The sequence below is a fragment of the Chamaea fasciata genome, unplaced genomic scaffold (assembly GCF_029207755.1).
Source record: "Chamaea fasciata isolate MVZ Bird 193981 ecotype frontalis unplaced genomic scaffold, bChaFas1.0.hap1 SCAF_7, whole genome shotgun sequence".
Lineage (NCBI taxonomy): Eukaryota > Metazoa > Chordata > Aves > Passeriformes > Sylviidae > Chamaea > Chamaea fasciata.
This window is the reverse complement of record NW_027094092.1, coordinates 61,225,153-61,246,675: the sequence shown is the minus strand read 5'-3', so window position 1 is coordinate 61,246,675 and position 21,523 is coordinate 61,225,153. Positions and strand designations below refer to the sequence as shown.

The window sequence follows — 21,523 nt, the reverse complement described above, 5'->3', positions numbered from 1 at the left end:
GAGAAGGGACGTGCCCCTCGTCCAAAAATAGTCTTCTCTAAAGCCATGACCAAACAGGGAATGTAAAGCTTTACATTCCTACAGCATCCTGCTGGATTTGGGGGCTCTCTTAGGTTGCCTGGAGCCTCCCACCGGAGATATAAAAGTGTTCCAGCATGAGCTGCAGACTTGTGTTTCACTGAGCCATCTGGAGCTCTGCAAGCCATGCCCAGATCTTTGTCTCCAGCACCTCCCGTGGCTTTGCTGGACATCACGGCAGCTGGAGAGAGCCCAGTGGTCCAGGATCAGCCAGCGTGCATCTACCTGGATCCATGGAATTGTTTTGTTACACTGACAAAACAGCTCGTTTTCATGTCTGTCACTGCTCCACTGGCAAAATCCCATCTCCTGAGACAGCACATTGCAGCTCTACCTGACCTGGAGATCTATAGATAGAGTTGCTCTGCTTCCCATGGGGGTTTTTTTGTTTGGTTTTGGGGTTTTTTTTACCTCTTCCAAATGCTGACTCCTGCATTTTAACCACCAGCCCAATGCACCATCAGGACATTGCCTCATTTTAAGGGTTCAGGACAGGTGCTGATCTCTGTGTCACCACTGAGAGAATACCTGGAGCTGTGCCAGGGGAGGTTTAGGCTGGATTTCAGGGAAAGGTTCTTCCCCCAGAGGGTGCTGGGCACTGCCCAGGCTCCCCAGGGAATGGTGACATTCCCAAAGCTGCCAGAGCTCCAGGAGTGTTTGGATACCCAGGGATGCCCAGGGAGGGATTGCTGGGGGGTCTGTGCAGGGACAGGAGCTGCACTGGCTGATCCCTGTGGGTCTCTTCCAATTCAGGAGATTCTGTGATTTAATATTACCAGTTTATCAATGTGAATAATTAACATCTTCTCTCCTAGTTCCAACGCAGGAAGTGTATGTCCTACTGTCACGAGAAAATCTTTACAGTTACTTTCTGGTGCCCTTTTATAAAATGCTAAAGTGCACATTTCTCCCAAGTTCTACTATTTCTAAAGAGCTGTACCTGTTTTATTTTGAATTCCAATAATTCCAGCTGGACACAGAGTTCAGCTGGAACTGACTCAGTCGTTGATAAAACAGAGTAAGAACTGGAACTGTCCAACTGTTTAAATAACACCAGCTGCTGTTTGTGGCAGCAGCGTGGCTTGTCTCACCTCCAGAGAGACGGGAAGTTCTGCTGTGCTTGTCTTATCACAGAATCCACAGGATCATGGAATGGTTTGGGCTTGGAAGGGACATTAAATCCCATCTCATTACACCGCTGCCATGGGCAGGGACATCTTCCACTATCCCGGGGTGCTCCAAATCCCGTCCAAGCTGGCCTTGAACACTTCCAGGGATGCAGGGGCAGCCACAGCGTCTCTGTGCCACCCTCACAGGGAGGAATTCCTTCCCAACATCCCACCTATCCCTGCCCTCTGGCCGTTTGAAGCCATTCCCCCTTCACGTCCATCACCCCATGCCCTTGCCCCAAGCCTTAAACCCCGTCCCGCTTTGGGACCCGGCTCCTCCTTCCCTTCTCTGCCCTGTGGTTTGCCTTGAGCTCTCCTGTTCTCGGCGCTTCTTTCCTCCTCTCGCGCACATTATTCACATCCTCCCGCGTTATTCACATCCTCCCGCACGGTTCATTCCGCCTCACACCTCGGCCCGGCACCGAGGGCAGCGCGCCGCTCCCGCCCCGACCCGCGCCGCGCCGGCGGCCGCCCCACACTTTGGACCCTCCTGGCTTCCCGTCCGCCCCAAGGGAGCGACCGGCGGCGGAGCCGCAGCTTCACCCCGAGGAGGCGGTGGCGGGACGCGAGCCCCGAGGCAGCCGAGCCGCTTCCTCCTCCTCCTCTTCCTCCCCCCCAAGATGGCGGCGGACCCCGCGGATCAGTTCTGCGTGGCCGAGGAGCGCAGCGGCCACTGCGCCGTGGTGGACGGGAACTTTCTCTACGTGTGGGGAGGATACGTGGTAAGGCGGGCGTAGGGAGGGCGAGGGAACCGGGAAGGAGCGCCGGGAGCGGAGCTCCGGGCTCGGGCAGCGGAGCCCCGGGCGGGGCGGGGGGGGGGGGGAGGGGAGGGGGTCCCCACGCCGCCCCTCAGCCCTCGGCGGGCGCCCGGGGCCGCGGCGCGGGCGCTGATTGGCTGCGGCGGCCGCGCGCCGTTCGAATGGCGGCGGGACGGCGCTGAGGGGACGGTGCTGAGGGGACGGCGCTGAGGGGACGGCGCGGTCTGCTCCGCTCCCCTCCGGTCCCCTCGTCCCGCCACCTTTTCCCCGCGCGGGGAGTCCGCGCTCAGCGCCCTCCTCCTGCCCCGTTTGCGGTCTCCTCCGTCACAGAGCACGTGTGGGGAAGGGAAGGGAAGGGAAGGGAAGGGAAGGGAAGGGAAGGGAAGGGAAGGGAAGGGAAGGGCTGGCGGAGCCGGTTCGCTCCCGTCCCCTTCCAGCGCGCCCTTCGTTCCTCAGCGCGCAGAGCGCGTCTCCCTTCGAGCCTCCGCGGCTGGAGTTTGCGCCTCAGCTTTTCCAGGGTGTAATTCATGTTCTCGCTGCCCAGTCCGCGCGTTTTTTGTTTCTTGTGGTGCTTCGAGTGTGTTTTCTTCCCGTATAAAGCGCTGCTGTCGGCTCAAAAACGAGCTGGTGGCGGGCTAAAACCCACCCTTTTTTTGTGTGTGTGGTTTTGTTTTGGTATGGTTTTGTTTTTCATTAAAAAAAGAAAAAAACACTTCTGCTTCTGTCATAACTACTTGTGTCTTTTAACTCTTATGAATTCAACCCAGAAGGGAGCTAAGAATGATACTACTTTAAATACATCCACTTATTTTTGCTTGTTGTTTTTCTGTTCGTATTTTATCTGTTCGTCTCGTCTGTCTAAGCACATTGGCCCTAAAATTAAAAGTGCCTGTGCTTGGTGTGATTCCTGCTCTTGAGCAGGTGGAAACTGTTATTTCTATAAGGATACTTCACAATCTATATATTTTTCACGGTCTAAGGTAACTTTAAAATGTTCAAAGCTTGTCCTTCCATACTCAGGCAAAGAACTCTAGTGGGAGACTCCTGGATTTAAACTCCATAATATTCTGTATAACTAAATATCCCGTAAATCGCTGGTAGTCTTTAGTAGCTTTTATGCTCTGGTCTTTAAAACTGAGGGTGAACTAATGGGCACAAACAATGTTTTCAAAAGTTTTTTAATAAAAAACCGCGCGTTCGGGGCACATTTAAAACAGACAGCGTATATGAAGTTCAGCGGATAAACTTTGCAAGTGTCCTTAGTAGTTTTACTTATTTAACTGTTGAAAATATTACGAAAATTGTGGCTCTGTAAGCAGCTCTTTACACAGATAAATCATTTTCCACGTGCTGCTGGTGGACTCCTGCCCAGCAAACTTTATTTTTGGCATCAGTGTGTTTGCTCAGAGCTGGTTCTGGAGCAGGTGCCTGACCTCTGACATATCCAGATCAAATTGACTCAACGTCCAGGAGTGTGTAAGAGCGGAGCAGAGGTACCTGGTACGGAATAAATGTACCAAAAATAGGATGTACCTGCCTGCTTGGCACCTTTCAGAGTGACAGAGTCATCATAAAACATGGTTTGAAGTCAGCAAGATCAGTAACTGAATTGTCTTGTCGCTAATTAAATTTCAGTTTTGTATTTAACTGCTTCACATTCGTTTAATTTTGAGCCAGTTTTTATTTATTTACTGACTCTGGCTGCTTACTCAGTGCCAGGCTTTAATTTCTTCCTAGTGCCAAGGCAGTAATTAATGCTGTAGCTGTTACTCACCATGAATATTGCATTTTTTTGGGGCTTCCTCTCCTGTTTGTTGTTTCTCCTCATCATTAGTTCCCAAATTATTTTTCTTTCTTAATGACCTCTGCCATTAAGGGAGTCTTCAGGAGTTTTCTGCTCAGAGCAGTGACACTGGGCTCTGACTCCTGCTCCGGTGGCTGATTTCCTTCACATCACTCAGTGTTGCTAAGGAACGTGGCTTGGCATTTCGTGTGCAAACACGAAAAGCGGAACTGAATTAACATTTGTAAATTGTTCCCCTTTCAGTCCATTGAAGAAAATGAAGTTTATCTGCCCAGCGACGAGCTCTGGATCTACGACATGGACAGCGGCCTGTGGCAAGTTTACATTCCATTTTACGCTCACATTTACATTCCCTTATTCCCTGAAGCTGATTTTTGTCGCTGAGCTGCAGGGAAAGGCCTTCAGGGACCTTGGTCACGGTAAATAGCAGGTGTTGGATGGAAACGCGGCAGCGCAGAGCTGTGCTGGCAAATTTAACTCCAGGAAACACATGCCTTGCTGAGGTGTGATGGTTGTGTGCAAGGGGATGTTGGAAATGGTTGGCTCCAGGCTCTGTTCACACAGGTGCTGTTTATTTTGCCTTGGGGTTTTTTTTTTTACATTAACTTTTATGTTAGGACAGCTGAACACTGGTTACTTGGGCTCTTGATCTAGTTACAGTTCTGTAGTTGTTATTTTTGCTGTTAATTCCATATACATTGCAACTCAAAAATATCTCAGAATTTCCCTCTTTTCTCTTTCCCTCCACTTTCTTTTTTCCTCCTCTTTTTCTTTCTTTCTTCCCCTCTTTTTGTTTCCTTCTTCCCCCCTTTTTTTCCTTTCCTTCCCCCCATTCCCCCCCCCTTTTCCTCCCTTTTCCCCTCTTTTTCCCTTTTTTCCCTCTCCCCCCTTTTGCCCCCTTTCCTCTTCTGCCATTTCTTCCCCTTCCCCCCATTCTTTTGCCCCATTTTTCCCCTTTCCCCCCTCTCTTTTCCCTTTTTCTCCCCATTTCTTTCCCCCTGCAGACCATGATTTTTTGCCCAGGGTTGCCCAAAGCCCCTCCACACTCCCTTGGTTTTTTTTCCCTGCTGTCCCAGTCCAGCACTTTGTGCTCCCAGGGATCAGGAAAGTGATCTGGGTTAAACAGAACCCTTTTTTTTTTTTTTTTTAACCAGGATCTTTTTCTGACCTGGCTGAGCTCTCAGCACAGTCTCACACGTGCAGGGCACAGCAGGAGCCTCAGTTTTCCATTTCTGACATCCCAGCAATGCCAGAGCCTCATTTCAGGAATTCCTGGAGTTCAGAGTATTTCCAGATTTCAAATAATTAACGTTTCAGCTCTGCTAAAGCTCTTCTAATGTGAATTTCACCTCCAGAAAAATCAAGATACTTTATAAATCACACAACACCCACCTGGAAGTTTTACTCCACCACAGGAGCCCAACTTCACCTGTAGCTCCTAATCCTCACTATGGCCCAAACTGTATTTTCAATCTAAAAATCTGAATAAATCTGTTTGGGATTGTTACATTTGGGCAGATTTAAGGGCGTTAATGTATTTTTTTTTTTTTAATTGCAGGACAATGCACCTGATGGAAGGGGAGTTGCCCACCTCCATGTCAGGCAGCTGTGGGGCCAGCATCAATGGCAAGCTGTACATTTTTGGGGGATTTGATGATAAAGGATACAGCAATAGGGTATTGTAGTCTTTGTTTTTATTCCATAATACTGTATTTTAGTAACTCCTAATACTGACCTTGCAGTTATCTGGTGTGTTTATATTTGAATTAAAGAGAAATTTGAGGAAAAGCTTTCTTTTTCTAAAACTTTCTATATGTATGCCAGTGCTTCCCCAAGTGGTTTTAAAAAAATATTTTGACAACCTTCATTGAGACTAATCTCTGAATATCACTTTTATTTTTTTGCTCTGTGATAGCAATTCACTTCTTTAAATAACCAGGTAATAATTCTGGTTAAAACAGAGCTACCAGCTTTCCTTGCAACTGAAAACTGAATTACCAAAAGAGATGAAATCAGTCGGTTTATCATTTAATATAAATAAAGTCAGAGTTGACTCCTGAGTAGAAAATCAGTGAAATGTGAAACTTTCTGCCAATTCTCCCACTTGAACTCTGTTGTCGTGGTGTATTTGTCATCATAAACTCACTGCCAGTTCCTCTTTTACTTCCAGGCTTCTGGGGGTGCTGGGTTGGTTTTTTTCTGGTGGTGATTTGTGCTTTAGACTGAAAACATTGTCATTTTTCTTCTGTTGTCCCTTTCCAGCTGTATTACGTCAATCTGAGAACAAAAACCGGAACCTACAGGTGGAAAAAAATCACCAACTTTAAAGGTCAACCTCCCACCCCACGTGACAAACTTTCCTGCTGGGTGTATAAAAACAGGTAACCCTTTAGAAAGATTTAATTGGTGTTAATTGCAGAGGGGAAGTGTCAAAAAGTGAAGAGAACTCAGGTTGGGGATGGAGGAAACTCTGATTTTTAGCTTGACCTGTAACGACTTTGTACCTTTTTCCTCACGTGCGAGCTGAGCTAATGATAAATAAAAGTCCACGTTAGGAGAGGGCTGGGATATTTAGGGGAAGTTTGTGGAATTTTTTTATACTTTAGAAAGCTATTATGCATCTATTATATGATTTTAAAACATTAAAAATATTTAAAAATTCCCTTCTCTGTCATACGCATTATGACATTTAATTATTGAATATTTAAGCATTCAATATTTACCTGCAAGAAATCCATTTAGTGTATTTCCAAGGATTTTCACAGCTGGCAGTTGCAAAGGCATTCCAGTGATTATTTTTATCTTGCAAGGGCTGAGTCAGCCTGGACGTTTGTGTTGCTGGAAAAGTGACTGAGGGTGTTTGGAAAACACACTTGGTTAAACAGAAATCCTCCAGATTTTGTGTTTATTTTGGAAAATGGCTGGATAATGAGGCAGAAGTGATCACAAGCAGGTGCCCTGTCAGTGATTTATTATTAAATCTGTTACAAACGAGCCAGCAATGTGATTTCCAGTGAACATTATCAGATGGAAATGATTTATCTCTTTTCTGGACTCCACGTCTTAAGAGGTTTTGCATAAGCTGTGCAATGCCCCTGGGTGCCACATCTTGGTTTTGGAATTCTAATTTTAACTGCAGGAGATAGGAAAATACAGATATTTGAAGAACTCTCTAGCTGTTAACACAAGACTGTTCAAACCTAAACGCATTTATTCAGAGTATTGGGCCATCTGCATGCTGAGCAAATCACCTGGTTTCGATGATGGAATGGAACCTTTTGATGTAAAATAAAAAAAAAAAAAGGATGATTTATGAATGGTCTGGAATGTTGGGCTGGGAGGTGTGTGAGGATCCTGACAATGGGAGATTCAGTAGTGCTTGGTTGAAAATTTTGATTTTCAGCCAAAACACAGACTGTAGGGCAAACCTTTCTTGCCAAAAGTTAGACACAGAAGGTTAAAAAATACAGCAGCAGCACAGGGATTTCACTGGGGAAGGGCACAGAAGGAGGCATTTCACTCTCCTGGCTTTTATTTCCCTTTTTTTTGCCTGCAAACAGCACTGGAAATAAACTTCTGCAGAGACTTTGAGGTGTCCTGAATAAATTTCCTTGTGTGGGTTTGCTGAGGGTGTGGCTGCGACCTTCACCTTGTTTGGGGTTTGCATCATCAACACAAAACATTCCCATCGTTTGTGTGACTGCAGCAGGAACCCCAAATAACCATTAACACAGCTTCTTCATTTTAATCTTGTTTACAGAGCAGCTGAATGAACTGGTTTTGTTCTTTCAGGCTAATTTATTTCGGAGGCTATGGCTGCAGGAAGCACAATGAGCTCAGTGAGTGTTTCGACGTCCACGATGCATTTTGGGTAAGGGATTTGTCCCCATTCCCTCTGATTTGTGCTTTTCCTTTTTATCATCCTTGATGAGCATGAGAATCTGATCTTTCTTGCATTTCTGGCATCAGCAGAAATGCAAATTTGGAATCCTGTTTTTAAGGTTTGAAATTTTAGATATTGCACGTTGGGGGTGGTGGTTGTTCCACATATTCCAAGTTCCCAGTGCAATAACTGAAATGCTGTCAGAGCAGGGAAAAGGGCAAGATTTTAATCTGAAGGCATATTTTAAAGCTGAAACTCCCAGGGAAGAATTATGATTTATTTCTTTGAAGTAACATTAGGGAATTTATAGCTTCCCAAGTCTATCTGACAAGTAGTCTGAGTTAATTTATTGAATTTATTCTCCAGGGAGATGCCTGGATTATCAACTTTGCTGCAGTAATTCCAAATAATTCATACAAAGATGACTGAGCAGAGTATTGACAGGAAGCTCCTGACATCAAATGTTAAAGATTGACACACAAGAATTGAGTTTTTTTGCGATCTGTTTATTTCTCAGTGCGTTACAATAAGATTTAGCAGGTGAAATTTGCTGCAGTGTCTCATGTTGGGGCCCAAAGCCAATTTTCAGGTGTCACCAACCTGAACATGCCCAGGTGCTGCTGACCTTCACCTGAACCCAAGCTGCTGCAGCATTCTTAAAAATATCATCACATCTTTTCATGGAATTGCCTCTTTTAGTGTATTTTCTGTTTGGACACATCCCTTCCAGCTTTGTATCCTCCAATAAGCAGAAAGATTTTAAAATTAAACATTTTTTTTAATTATTATTTCTTCCTGTTTTTTTTTTTTTTTTTTTTTTTTTTTTTTTTTAGGAAGGCCAGATATTCTGGGGCTGGCACAATGATGTTCATGTGTTTGATACAACCACACAGACTTGGTCTCAACCAACAATTCGAGTGAGTGGTTTTTAGTCTCACATCTTGACACAATTTACTGAGTTTGGAATAATTGTTGAGCTTTAGAAATTGGGCAGGGACACTTCCCGCTGTCCCAGGTTGCTCCGAGCCCTGTCCAGCTTGGCCTTGGGCACTTCCAGGGGCAGACACAGCTACTCTGGGAATTCCAGCCCAGCCAGGAATTCCTTCCCAATATCCCACCCAAATCTCCCCTTTCCCAATTCGAAGCCATTCCCTGTGTCCTGTCCCTCCATCCCTTGTCCCCAGTCCCTCTCCAGCTCTCCTGGAGCCTCTGGAGCTCTGAGCTCTCCCTGGAGCTTCTGCTCTCCAGAGAAACATTCCCAGCTCTCCCAGCCTGCCTCCAGCCCTTTGGAAAACTGTATCCATGTACAATTACCATGGATAACCCGATAACAGGAGAGCTCTGCCTTATTGAGATGAAAATATTCTGTCAAGTTCATAAAATCAGATGAATTTATCTAAGAACTCATCAGAAGTCATTTGAAGAGTGTCTTGCAGCATTTTATGGGCTTTACAAGATGTTCTAAAATTCCTCTAAAACCAAGTGCAAAATCTAAAATGACCATTGCAAAGTGAACACCAGTTTTGCCACCTTGGGTTCTGATTTCCACAGGGAGCACTTTCTGGCACGTGGATGTAACATCACATTTCAAGGTGTGACTTCCAGAGGTTTTAGTAACAGCTCCTGCTGATCTGTAGGTCACAAAAATAAAACTGCCCAGGAGATTTTTTTTTTTTTTTTTGGTGTTCTGATGGATTTATTTTGGTTCTTTCAGGGTGGAGATCCACCTCAGCCTCGAGCAGCTCACACGTGTGCTGTGCTGGGAAACAAAGGTTACATCTTTGGAGGACGAGTGCTGGTAATTCAGTATTTTCTTGACAGTCCTATTATTTTATTTTCCTGGCTTTTTTTTTTTTCTTTTTTTTTTGTCATTTTGTAGTAGGAAAAAAAAAACCCCAAATGTCTTTGGCCTAACCTGGATGTTCAGAGCTCTGAATCCAGGATGCTGCTTGTCATCACCCTCTACAAAAGGAAGAATATTTCTGTCTGTAATACTAATGATTGTCCCAGCAAAGGTAAAACGCAGATGATTGTGTGGTAAATAACAGATTGGAGTTGGCTTTATCATTGAATTTTGCCCTTTTTTTTGCTGATTAGTGGCTGAAATGCAGATGTCTGGAAGAGGTAATAGACAAAAGGATGCAATCTGTGCATATGTAATTTAGGGTTGGATTGTGGCTGTGTAATTTTAACTCTTCCTGACTCTTTTTAACTTTAAAAAAAAAAAAACCCATAGGCACCACCCCCCTGATTAAAATCCATGAAGCCACCACTGGTAAGCAGGGAGACACTCAAACCTCTCAGCAACACTTGGAATTTCTCCAGTGCTAATTAAAGGAGATTTTCTGCTCAGTTCCTCTCTGCTGAATCACTGATGTAACAAACAGGTCCTGTAAGGCAAGTGCAAAACCCTCCCAAATCTCAGTGACTGTGCACTCTTGTGGTTTTTTTTTTTATTTTTAATTGAAGTTTTTAGCTCTTTTCACTACAGCTGATTTTAGAGCCTTTAATCCTACTCAGCTAGAGGATGAGCCTGGATGTTTTCTATCTCCAAAAAGTGACAGTGAAGAAGCTTCTGAGAGCTCCCAGTGCTGTGTTCCTGTAGTTCTGGTCTAAACAAAAAACAAAAAAAAAAAAAAAAAGAGAAGGGAATGAAAAGAAGTTTGGGAATGAACATATTCCAGCTCCACCTTGGAAAGCTGCCACAGCCTCACCCCCTGTATTCCCAAATCCTGAGAAACAGAGCAGTGTAAAACTGCACTTTGTTCCCCATTCCCTGATTTCCCTGCTGGAACATTCCTCTGGCAAATCTGCATTCCAGGCAGACAGAAAGCAGCCCCACACACCAGGCAGGGGCACAGTGACCCACTCTCCACTGCCTCCCACAGCTGCAGGAAGTTTTTTATTTAAGCGCCTTCCCAGAGCGAACAGAAAAGGAAATAATGGGAACGGATCCTGTTTGTTCTTGCCATTTATGTGACCTTTGATTCAGGATCTCTGGAATTGTTGCTCAAGCCTGAGAGAGCTGCACTCAGCATTTCCCAGAGCTGTAGGCTTGGACAAACTGCAAATAAAGAGATTTGAGGAGATTGAAAAATCAGGGTTACCCACGTCCTGAGTGAGCCCTGAGCCTCTGCCCTGTCCTGTGTGCTCACAGCTGAACCTTTGCTGCCCACAGCCAAGTCCTGCTCCTCCCTCAGGGAGCTGAGAGGGGAAAAAAAACCCAAATGTGGAGATGTAAATGTCCCTTGGATGGTTTTTGCCCTGCCAGTTACTCCTGAGCACCTCCAAAGCCTCCTTCCCCCAGGGTTGTGTCAGTGAGGGCTCTGTGCTCGCCCTGGCCCTGCTGCACTCTTGAACTGCTCTGACTCCAGGGAAATTCAGATTTAGCTGGAGCTCACCTGTCATTCCTGCACTGCCCTCAGAGGATTTGCCCTCAGGCTTCTGTTTTAACTCTGTTTGACTACAGCATTCTGACCTCAAAAGGTTTTTTCTCTTCAGCTGCCTTAGAAAACTTGCTAAATTTCAGTGAAACCACTTGGGAACCCGTGTCAGAGAAGAGTGAAATTGTGGAAAGCTGTGTTTAAATTCTGTAGGAGAGCAGCAAGTGTAATTTTTCACCTTGGTGATTATTATTGATCCTTTTTCTATCCTAGAAATAAATGGAAGGAGACATAAAAAAAAAAAAGGTGAGGGAACATTCAGTGGGGCTTGAGGAATTCATGTAAGTCACGAAAAGAAAAAGCTAAAGACAGCAGAAAAAACACTTTAAAATTTCCTGACACCAGCAATAATTCCTCCCCAAAGGATGAAGTTTTGCTTTTCTCCAGAAATTTAAGGAGCAAAACACGGGGTTGCTCTGCTCCTCCTTCTCCTTCTAGTTCACCATAATACAAATCTTCCCAGGGAAAAGGCTCTGCAAGGAACCAGAAAGGGCCAGGAAGTGTCATGAGGCTTCTCCTATTCATCTTTCTGGGAGGAAAGGGCACCTTTTTCCAAACTTGGAGCTAGAACTGGTATAAGAAGATGATGATGATGATGGTGATGATGATGATGAGAGAATCAGTTGTACCAGGAATCATTTGAAAACAGGCTCAGAAGTGTTATGTGGACTCAGTTCCTTCAGGTAAGCCCCTGGAAAAATAAAAACAGAAATGGGAGAAAGTGGGAAGGAAGGAGAGTTAGTCCAGAAGTTGATGCGAGTCTTGTGTTTGGTTTAAGTGGAAAAAAATTTCATGTTGAGAACGAAGTAAATAAACCAAAGCCTTTGCAGCAGCCCTCCACACATCTGGTGCCTTAATGTAAGCATGTTTCTAATTCCCTGTCACCCCTTCCTGTCAGCAAAGCTCAGAAGATCCATGGAGCTGCAGTCCTTCTCTTGGCAAAGCTTGGAGCTGGAATAGCTGATTGTAAATCCAGGAGGGAGAGCTGCAGAATTCCCTGGCCCAGCAGTGAGCTGGGAATAATTGTCACCATTACCACCTCTCATGTGCTAATCCTGAGACGAAGCAGGTCCTGCTTAACTGGGCTGCAAAGAAATGAACTTGCCAGAGATGAGCAGAGTGTCTCAGGAGCCCTTGGAGCTCCAAGGGAAATGCCAACCCTCTTAGGAGGCTTGGTGCTCTTAAACCGATTTTTAAAAAAAATCATTTTAGGATTGGCAGCAGAGTGATGAAATAGAGCTGGAAACAGAAATCTGAGAGAAGCTGCAGGAGAGCTGTGTGGCGAGCGCTGAGCCTGTGTGGTTCCAGCTCCCCAGAGAAGGGCTGGGTAGAAAGGTGCTCTTATTTGTTAAAGGCCTGAAGCTTGGACAGCTGCTGGTGGTTTGAATTCCAAATGAGGCTGCTGGAATTCTGCATCTGTCCAGCTGAGAATGCAAAGATGGTAACGTTGGTTTCCCAGGGAGCAGGGAACAGAGAACTTCTCCATCTTCTGCCTAATGCCTAGGAAAGGAAAGTCAGTGAGGAGGTCTTGAACAGGATCCTCTTGAAACCTTAATGGTCAACCTGACAGCAACTTTCTTTGCTAGATAATCCTTCATATCAAATTGTGTTGCTCCACCATGATTGGATATTTTCGGTTGTATGTAGAGGCCAGGATGTTGGGTTTGCCCCAGACGTGCAGAAGATTCCCAACTGCATTTTGCTTTCTGCTGGAATGATTTTTGATCCCCTCATCCCCTTCCAGAAGGAGCAGGAACCTGGATAGAGTTGTCATGGAAGCCAGATCTGTTCCCCTGTTCACACTTGGTTGTTTTTAGTCACCCTCTTGAGGGATAAAATGTCTCAGGCAATGCCCCAAGCGCTCACAATCTGCTCGTCTTGATGCTGTTGCCCTCCCCAAAGTGCTGGTTCCCATTCCCTTGCCAGGACAGCAGGGTTAGCAGCACTTGGCAGAGGAGGTTGTAGCATTCCTGACAAAAACTTTGCTGTTCCCTGAAATCCCTGAGAGACTTCCCAGAGCTCTGCTGGACAAACTCTGGAAGTCCCTCAGCCTCACTCCTAGGGGTACAAGCGCTCCTTTCAGCCTAGTTCTGCCTCAGGAGGATCTGCAAGCTGGAGAAAGGCTTTTTCTAATAGATCTATGGACTGCCCAGGGAGAGAAGGAGTTGGAAGGTAAGGCAAGAAACATTTCCCTACTTCCCAGATGGTTTTTGTAGTCCCCAGGGGAATCACAGCTCCCAGTCAAGCAAAGGAATCCTTTTCTCACCTTCTGCACCACCCCCAAGGCAGTCAGAGATTTCCTCCATCTCAAATCCCAGGCAGATAAGCAAGTGGAAAGATCTCCCATTTTTTATTTTATGGCAAAAGGTCCTAAAACCTTGCTGGTGGTCACTTTGTGAAAGGAAAAAAGAGGGAAAAGCACAAATGCTGGACTTCTTTTTTTTTTTTTTTCTTCTGGGAATATACAGAGTACAGCACTACCAGGATACTCCAGGAGTAGTGACCAGACAGGAGGATCCAAACTTCTGATCACAGTGTCAAGGAAAAAATAACAGGAGGCAACAATAGGAGAGTAAAAACACCTTCTGCATTTCCCTGCCAGGAGTTCTGTGGATGGAAGTTTAAAAACATTTGCAGGAACTGGATAAATAACCACAAAATCCTTCACTTTTAGAAGCTAAAATTGGCCCCGTTAGTTGTGTTGCATGACTGGAAATATTTCTGCCAGGCACTTCCCTGAGAGTTGCATGGTTTTTTGTGAGGAGGAAAAGCTCCTCATCTGCCACATAATTCAGGTTTATATTAAGGCACGTGGGTACAGATTTCTTCAAACTATTGCCACTTGGAATATTCTGTCCCAGGAAGGCCTCACTGAAGTATTTTGTTGCTTGTTTGCTTAAAATAACCCCAGTGGGATTTTATTTCTTTGTTTTAGCAAACCAGAATGAATGATTTGCACTGCCTGAATTTAGACACTTGGACTTGGTCTGGAAGGTAGGTTTGCTTTTGTTAACGCTTCCAACTGAATTTAGAAGATGGAAACAGGTTGTTAAATAATTCCAGAGCTAGTCCTGCAGCTTTTCCAAGAGGAGAACGAGGGTTTGGGGACTCCTAACAGCTGCTGGATTGTGATTTCAATTGAATTGGATTTGATAGTGGTTATTACTGAGCTTTTTCCTGCTCTGCACCAGAGCATTGATGGTGCTGTTTAAAGCACAGCGTGGAGTGATTTAACACCCTCATTTTCAGGCTGGGTACATTTATCCATATGGAATTCCAGGTTTTTTGAATGCTGGGTTTACTGTCTTAATTGCAGCACAAATTGGGAAAAGGTCTCTTCCATAAAAGGTCATGAAATCCTAAAAAAAAAAAGGATTTTTTTCCAAAATTCGAGTTATTTCTATTTTGTGATCCAAGAATAACTCATAAGACTTATCTGTGATTTACTATAGTGTATATGTAAACATTTATATATTTATATATTGGATCACTAAATTTAGGAATCTTCTGTTCAGCTGTTGCAGCACCTCCACAGAGAGACTGAAAAAAAGAGATTTAAGAATTAAATTAAGATATTGAGGGGAAAAAAAAAGGAGTTTTCACAGTGTCTGCTGCTGTTGGCACCTCACAGGAGATAAAGTGTTCGTATTTATTCATTATTTCTTTCATCTCCTAATCACAAAAGGAGCCAATAATCATTTATTAATAAATAAGGATTTTATTTACTAACCAGTCAAGGGGTTTTTTTCCTTACTCAACTCTACACAGCTTTCTTAAGGAATTGCTCAATCTGAACCTGCTAATCCAGGATTAGCATCCAGCAGGAGATTGCAAAATTCATTTCTGCTGCCAAAACCCAGAAGTTGCATTCCCAACCCTGAGCTCTACTCAACTGTCATTCAATATTTGGGTATTTCTGGCACTGGGATCATTTCTTGTGCATGAAAAATGATAAAATGAAATTTTATCAATTATCAGTATGTGTTTGATGAGGTTTTTTTTAACCATCAAAGCCCAGGCCAATTTTAGAAGCCTCTTTTCTTCACTTGGATCCAAATAAATATTGCAGCTTGGCCTGAACTTGAGTGCCCAATTTAGCACTTTTGCAATCCCTGTTTAATTATCTCTGATAAATCAGGTTTTTTGGGGGGATATCGAGATCTTTACTGTTCACATTCTCAAGCAAAACCAACTAAAATAAAATCAATTTCAAAGCAGCTCAGCTGGAATAGATTTCTGATCAGTTTTTTAACACGGGATTTTATCAATAATAAACCTCCACCTGTTTTGTACTTAGGAAATCCTCTCTTTACTACTGTTTCTTTCAAACTCTGGGTGAGCATCAGGTTGAAGAGGTGGTAGCTTTAGGATCAGATTTAGGATTGACACAATCCTTGTGTCATTTAAAATCACTTTCCTTGGAGTAGAGGGAATTTTCGCATCCAATTTTATCTCGATTAACTGCAATTTATTTGAGTATTTAATGTGATTTTTCACTGGGAGAAAAAAAAAAAACAACAAGGTGGCTCTAGGGCAAACTGAAATTTCCTGCCAAATCAATTTTCAGCGTTGTTTGAAAATTTGGGGGGTTTTTTTGTTTCTTTGTTTCGCCCAGGATTAATATCAGTGGAGAGAAACCCCGAGATCGCTCCTGGCACACGCTGACCCCCATAGGGGACGACAGACTTTTCCTTTTTGGTGGACTAAGCTCTGATAATGTTCCTTTGAGTAAGTCATTTAGAGTCATAGAATTAATGTTGTGCATTTCAGATCACACAGACAAGGGTGTGGGATCGTTTACAGGAGTTGCTTTTGTAGAAAAGGCAGCTCGTTTCCCTGAAAAAAAAAACCCTGAAATTAGCAAAAATTATTTTCAGGGAAATAATAATTTCACAGATAATTCCACTGGGAGGAGGTGATTTTCTCAATTTGCCCAAAAAGAAGGAGATTAGGTGTGTTTTAATTGCAGATTCCTGTGCAGTCAGGGTTCCGTGACAACATTAAATTGCAAAGAGTGAAAAGATGCAGCTTCATGAAGTGCTGACGTTACTGCTACCTAAATAAACCTTCTCTTAGAGTTCATTGTGTGAATAAAAAGGTAATTTTTTTGTCCCCAAAACCCCATTATTGAGTGTTCTCCCATTGCAGGTGATGGTTGGATCCACAGCATTGCAACAAATGGATGGAAGCAGCTGACCCATCTGCCCAAGAGCAGGCCCAGGTACAGAAACAAATCACGTGTGCTGAAATGGAATCAGTTTTCAAAATAAACCCATTTTTCAATTCCTGAACAGTATTTTTAAAGACTAGTTTAGAATATCAAGTGCAGTGTGGTTGAACAGTTGGCTTTAACACCTTTTTTGCCTTCGTACCTCATTTTTAATTGGAGTATTTGATGCTTGTTTACATGAAAAGATGTTTTTGTGGTGCAGGATCTGGGTGTCCAACTAAGCTGGTGCTCTGTAGCCAAATTATTGTTACATGAACAAAGGCATAAAAATTGGAGGAATGAATAAACCAAGGGGAATAATAAAAGCTCATTGATATTTATACATTATTAGAAACAGGGGAGGAGAGAACCATGAAAAAGTTGCTGCCTCTTTCAGGGTTCAAAAGCAAAACTGAGTGTTAACCCAGTGTTTGAGGCATTATCTGTGTTTCTGAGTTAAAAACTGCTGAACTGATTTGCTGTAGACAGTAAATATTCAGGTTTTCATTGAATCCATTCCCTGCATTCACCCAGGAGCTCCCAGCACAATTTTATATCTTTTTTTTTTTTTTCTGATACAAAAATGTCCAGTTCTGCTCTGCTCCCTGCCTTGTTACTGAACTATCTTTACCTTAATTAATTTTCTTTCTGTTTTATCCTGTTCTGGGCTGTCTTTTAAACTCAACAGCCACAGCCAAACCAACTTTTCTGCCTTCTTACCCTTCAAACTGTTTCAAGCCCAAATAAACTCAGACCTCATCCTCACTAAATACTTTGGTTTTACAATCAGTGATATTTTTATGGTATTTAAGGACTGAGGAGTCTTTAAACAGCCCAGCAGGAGCAGCCAGGGCTCTGTGCTCAGTTCCTGAGCCTCCCAAACCTTCCCTGTGATGTGATTTTTCCCGGAAGAGGCTGGGAAAAGCTTTAAATCAGTTCAGTTGCTCTTAAAATGCAGAGCAGTAGTACTTCCATGAGTTCTTCTTTTATATATTTCTCTTATTTTGTAATCAAATTCATCAGTGTCTTTTCCTGATGCTTCTGCAACTCTGATTCCCTCCCCTAAATTCTGTAGAGAACAATTTCCTTCAACCTCCAGTGTTAGCAATTTGTAACAAATCGAATTGATGCTGAACTGGTAGAAAACACTTTTCCTCTCTCAGTTTTACTTCAGCCAGCGTTTTTGCATGCTGGCTTCCAATAGAGAACCAACTGTTTAACCCCCTGGATCCCCCAAATGTTTTCATTCCCGTGTGATGCTGTTGCTGTAGCTGGAAGAGCCCTGTGTGATTTCAATAACGTGCTTTGTTAGAATGTTTAGGTGATTAAGTTTAGAGCAGCCCAGTGGGAGGACAGAAAACTCTCAGGCAGTAAGAAAAGCCTCAGGTTTCAGCGAGCTAGAATGTCACCAGAGTCCAGGCAGGAAAGGCTTCCCAGTGTTCTCCGTGACCAAGCCCAGAGTTCCCCTAAATCAGGCAGAGACAGATCTGGCCCACAGGTATGAGGAAGGGAAAAGGTGAGGAACCTCCTAAGGACTGATGTGAAGGGAGAAAGAAAGTTGGGGACGTTTTTGGGGTTTTTTTTTTTGGCAATAGAAACTTTGGTGGTGCGTTTGATTTTTTGGTCCGGCAGCAGTGGGGATAGACCAGAAAAATCTAATGGTGAAGAATAAATCCCACCAGGAGAGGCTGCTGAAGGGGCAGCATCCTTCTGAAAGATGATCCAGTCAGGCTTTGCTTTTGTGGGGTCTCTGATCATCAACCTTCCTTGGTGTGATGTCAGTTATTGACTCCCAGAAAGTGACCCCAGGAATCCCTGGGGGAAGGGTGAGACTGGGACAGGAGAACTGCAGATCCCAAGTGCTCAGGGATCTGTGTCAGCACTGAGAACTCCCCCCAGGCTGAAAGCCAGCAGAAAACTGCACTTCTGAACCAAAGAAAGTGGAAAATTGCAACAGGAAAAAGCTTGGCTTGGAGAGCTGCCCACAAATTTTCCACTGTGGTGATAAATGAGACAAAGTTGACATGCCCAGAGTACAGAAAAATCAAGTGATGACAAAACACATTGGTCTGTATGAACATAACTCTCAGGAGGTGGCGAGTCCCATTGCTCTCTTATTTTATATTATTAAACAAACAAGCAATATATTTCCAGGTGTTACTTTTTACCTCTGAAATCATGGCTTTGTCTTGCTGGTAACACACAAGTCCTCGTTTCTTGGGCGCTGATTGTGTTTGTGGTTTGATTTCCAGGTTGTGGCACACAGCCTGCCTTGGGCAGGAGGGAGAAGTGATGGTGTTTGGGGGCAGCAAAGACGATTTGCTGTTTATGGACACGGTCAGTAAACTGCACAATAAATCCCATCACTGGGATAATTATAATCCATTAAAAATCGTGGAATGGTTTCACTTGGGAGAGACCTTAAAGTCCATTTAATCCACCCACTTCCCCCACTATCCCAGGTTTCTCCAGGGCATCATCCAGCCTGGACACTTCCACAGATGGGGAGTTCAAAACCTCTGAGCAAATCAATTAATAAATATATTTTTATATAGGATTTTAATTGGGAAAAATAAAAAATAAATTAAAAAAAAACAGATTGAGTTTTACTCAAATTGGTAAATTTATATGGGATTTTAATTGGGAAAAAAAATAAACAAAACCAGATTGAGTTTGGCTCAAACAATTTGCTCAAATTAGTAACTTGAAACCTTTACAAATTACACGCCACTGAGGAAATTATTATCATTTACACACCACAGATTGTAAGGTAATTATCATTTACACACCACTGATTCCACTGAGGAATCCTCACCTGAGACTGACTGAATAAAAAGGAATTTATAATTCAGAGTCCTTAAAAGCAGTTGGTCAAGTATAATATTTCTAAATCATGCGTGTGGTAATAAATGTGACATGAATGTAGAAAATTGCTGAGGTAGAGAAATTGATTGCATTTTTAATGGTTTTTTTTTTCCTCTTGTTTCAGGGTCACTGCAGTGACTTGTTGATATTTCAGACTCAGCCTTATTCCCTGCTCAGGTGAGTTGGAGTTACAGAATCCCAGAACTGGGGTTTAAAATTAGGGTTTAAATCGCAGTTTAGGCTGGGAGGGACCTTAAAATCCCATCGTGTTCCATGGCAGGGACACCTCCCACTATCCCAGGTGCTGTTTCAGCCACCTGCTCCTGCAGAAATTGGGTGAAATACCCAATTATTTGGTTACTGTTCTCCTCGGGAAATGCTTGTGCCCTTCAACGTGTGATGCTGCACAGCAGTCTAATCACCGGTGCTGTGTAATTCCCTGCACGTGCACCCACAACACCTGTAATTAACACCTGTAATTAATGCACATCACCAGCTTTTATTAGGTGTCATTTGTTAGAATATAAACCATTTGTTGCGATTTTTTTTTCTTGTTTTTCCCTTTTTTTTGTTTTTTTCTTTTTTTGTGTGTGTGTGTTTCCCGTCCTCAGGCTGTGTCTGGACTGCATTGGGAAGAACGCAGCTCTCCTGGAGAACCAAATCCCCTGCCTGCCATCCAAACTCCTGCAGGACGTGCTGAAAAAAATCACTTTTTGGGCTGCCATGACCCACAGGCAGGAGAGGAAAGCCGAGACTGAGAGACAAAACCAGCTGCACTCCTCATGAGGCAGGGCAGGGAGCTGCTGGGACACCTCAGGGTGGTTTGTTGAGGAACTTTGCTGCTGTTCCACTGCAGCTCTGTGTTCACCTGGGTTTCTGAGTCAAAGTTTGACGACAAATCCTTTTTATGGGAATCTCTCGTTTCTTCCTGCGTTACGGAAAACCGATACAACTTCATTTCTAGGTAATTGTTCACCTCTGCTCTCATGGTTTTGGCCACACAGCCCTCACAACCCTTTTGTTCTTTTGGAAGGGGACGTGATCCATTTCAGCTGGATAAAATATGGTTTAAGTCTAAAAATCCTCCTTGGCCTTATCCCCATCTGCCTTCCCAAAAATAAAAAGATAAATTCAACTCGGTGTCTTGGGGACGTTCACACTTGATCAGGCTTAAAGGTAAACAAATTTACCGCCACCAAATGTTGATTCCACCGGGCTCTGACCTAAATCCAACCGTGGAGCCCCACACCTCACACTCCAAGTAGGAAAAAAAAATCCACCAGGGAATTGTGAAACTTGAAAGAAAAAGCTGCAAGGAGCAACTATCACCTGGTCTCTATAGGAAAAACTTCAGTTCATCACTTGGTTTGACTGTTTTCTGTCATCAGGAAGTCCTTTTGGAAATAAGTTGTATATTGTATTTTGGATGTGCAAAGTTTATATTTCATTCTTGTTTAAAAAAATAAACAACGAGGAAGTTGCTTATTTATTGTTTAAAAAAAAAAATAAGGCAAATGTAGTCCTGGTTATTTTTCTGTTTCAAATATTTCGTTAACAGGAGCACAGTCATTAAAATTTTATAGAGAGTTGAACCAAGAGGCGTTTGGGCGCATTCTTTCGATGGTTTTCAAATCTGTAAAAATGAATTATTTGGGGGGAAAAGAGGTTTGAGAGGAGGAAACTTATTTCAAAAAAGAACCTTTTGTGACTGGTTATTTTAACAGCCTAATTTCGTGTGCTGACCTCCCTCCCCTCCTTTTTTGGGGACGGGGAAGTTCAGATGCCCCCCCTGAGCCCTAAGATTTGCTTTTGGGGGGCTCAGGTGCCCCCAAGGTAAATTTTTGGGGTTGTTCATCCCTGGTGGTTAATTTGGGGGGTTCAGGTGCCCTCATGGTTAATTTGGGGGTTGATCAGGAGTTCCCAATGTTCATTTTGGGGTGGCTCAAGTGCCCCAAATGTGAATTCAGGAGCGTCAGGTGCCCGCGTGGTTATTTTTGCTCCCAGTGTTGATTTTGGGATGTTCAGGTGTCCCCAGTGTAAATTTGGGGTGGTTTGGGTGCCCTGATGTTAATTCCAGGGTAGTTCAGGAGCCCCCAGGGTTAGTTTTGGGGTGGTTCAGGTACATTCAGGATGAATTTTGGGGTGCCTGGTGACCCCAGGGTTAATTTCGGGGTGGTTCAGATGCCCTCAGGGTGATTTTTGGGGTGGTTCAGGTGTTCTCAGGGTTAATTTCGGGGTGGTTCAGATGCCCTCAGAGTGATTTTTGGGGGGTTCAGGTGCCCTCAGGGCGAATTTCGGGGTACCCCGTGCCCCC

At 43.8% G+C, this 21,523-nt stretch overlaps 1 protein-coding gene across 1 annotated transcript; it reads left to right on the top strand.

Annotated features, from left to right (window-relative positions):
* The first annotated feature begins 1,531 nt into the window (after positions 1-1,531).
* KLHDC1 (kelch domain containing 1) lies at positions 1,532-20,801 on the top strand. The gene is made up of 13 exons (XM_066189187.1): positions 1,532-1,969; positions 4,053-4,123; positions 5,368-5,485; positions 6,072-6,190; positions 7,602-7,680; positions 8,526-8,609; positions 9,407-9,490; positions 14,071-14,129; positions 15,751-15,863; positions 16,284-16,356; positions 18,597-18,681; positions 19,334-19,386; positions 19,821-20,801. The coding sequence occupies exons 1-13, from the start codon at positions 1,868-1,870 to the stop codon at positions 19,993-19,995; spliced, it is 1,215 nt and encodes a 404-aa protein (XP_066045284.1). The 5' UTR covers positions 1,532-1,867; the 3' UTR covers positions 19,996-20,801.
* Positions 20,802-21,523: the final 722 nt, after the last annotated feature.

Excerpts from the sequence above, each read along its gene's own strand:
- KLHDC1 (XM_066189187.1), top strand. The coding sequence starts at position 1,868 with ATGGCGGCGGACCCCGCGGATCAGTTCTGCGTGGCCGAGGAGCGCAGC. Across the intron at positions 15,864-16,283 it reads CTCTGATAATGTTCCTTTGA|GTGATGGTTGGATCCACAGC; the intron begins GTAAGTCATTTA and ends CTCCCATTGCAG. Across the intron at positions 18,682-19,333 it reads ATTTGCTGTTTATGGACACG|GGTCACTGCAGTGACTTGTT; the intron begins GTCAGTAAACTG and ends CTCTTGTTTCAG.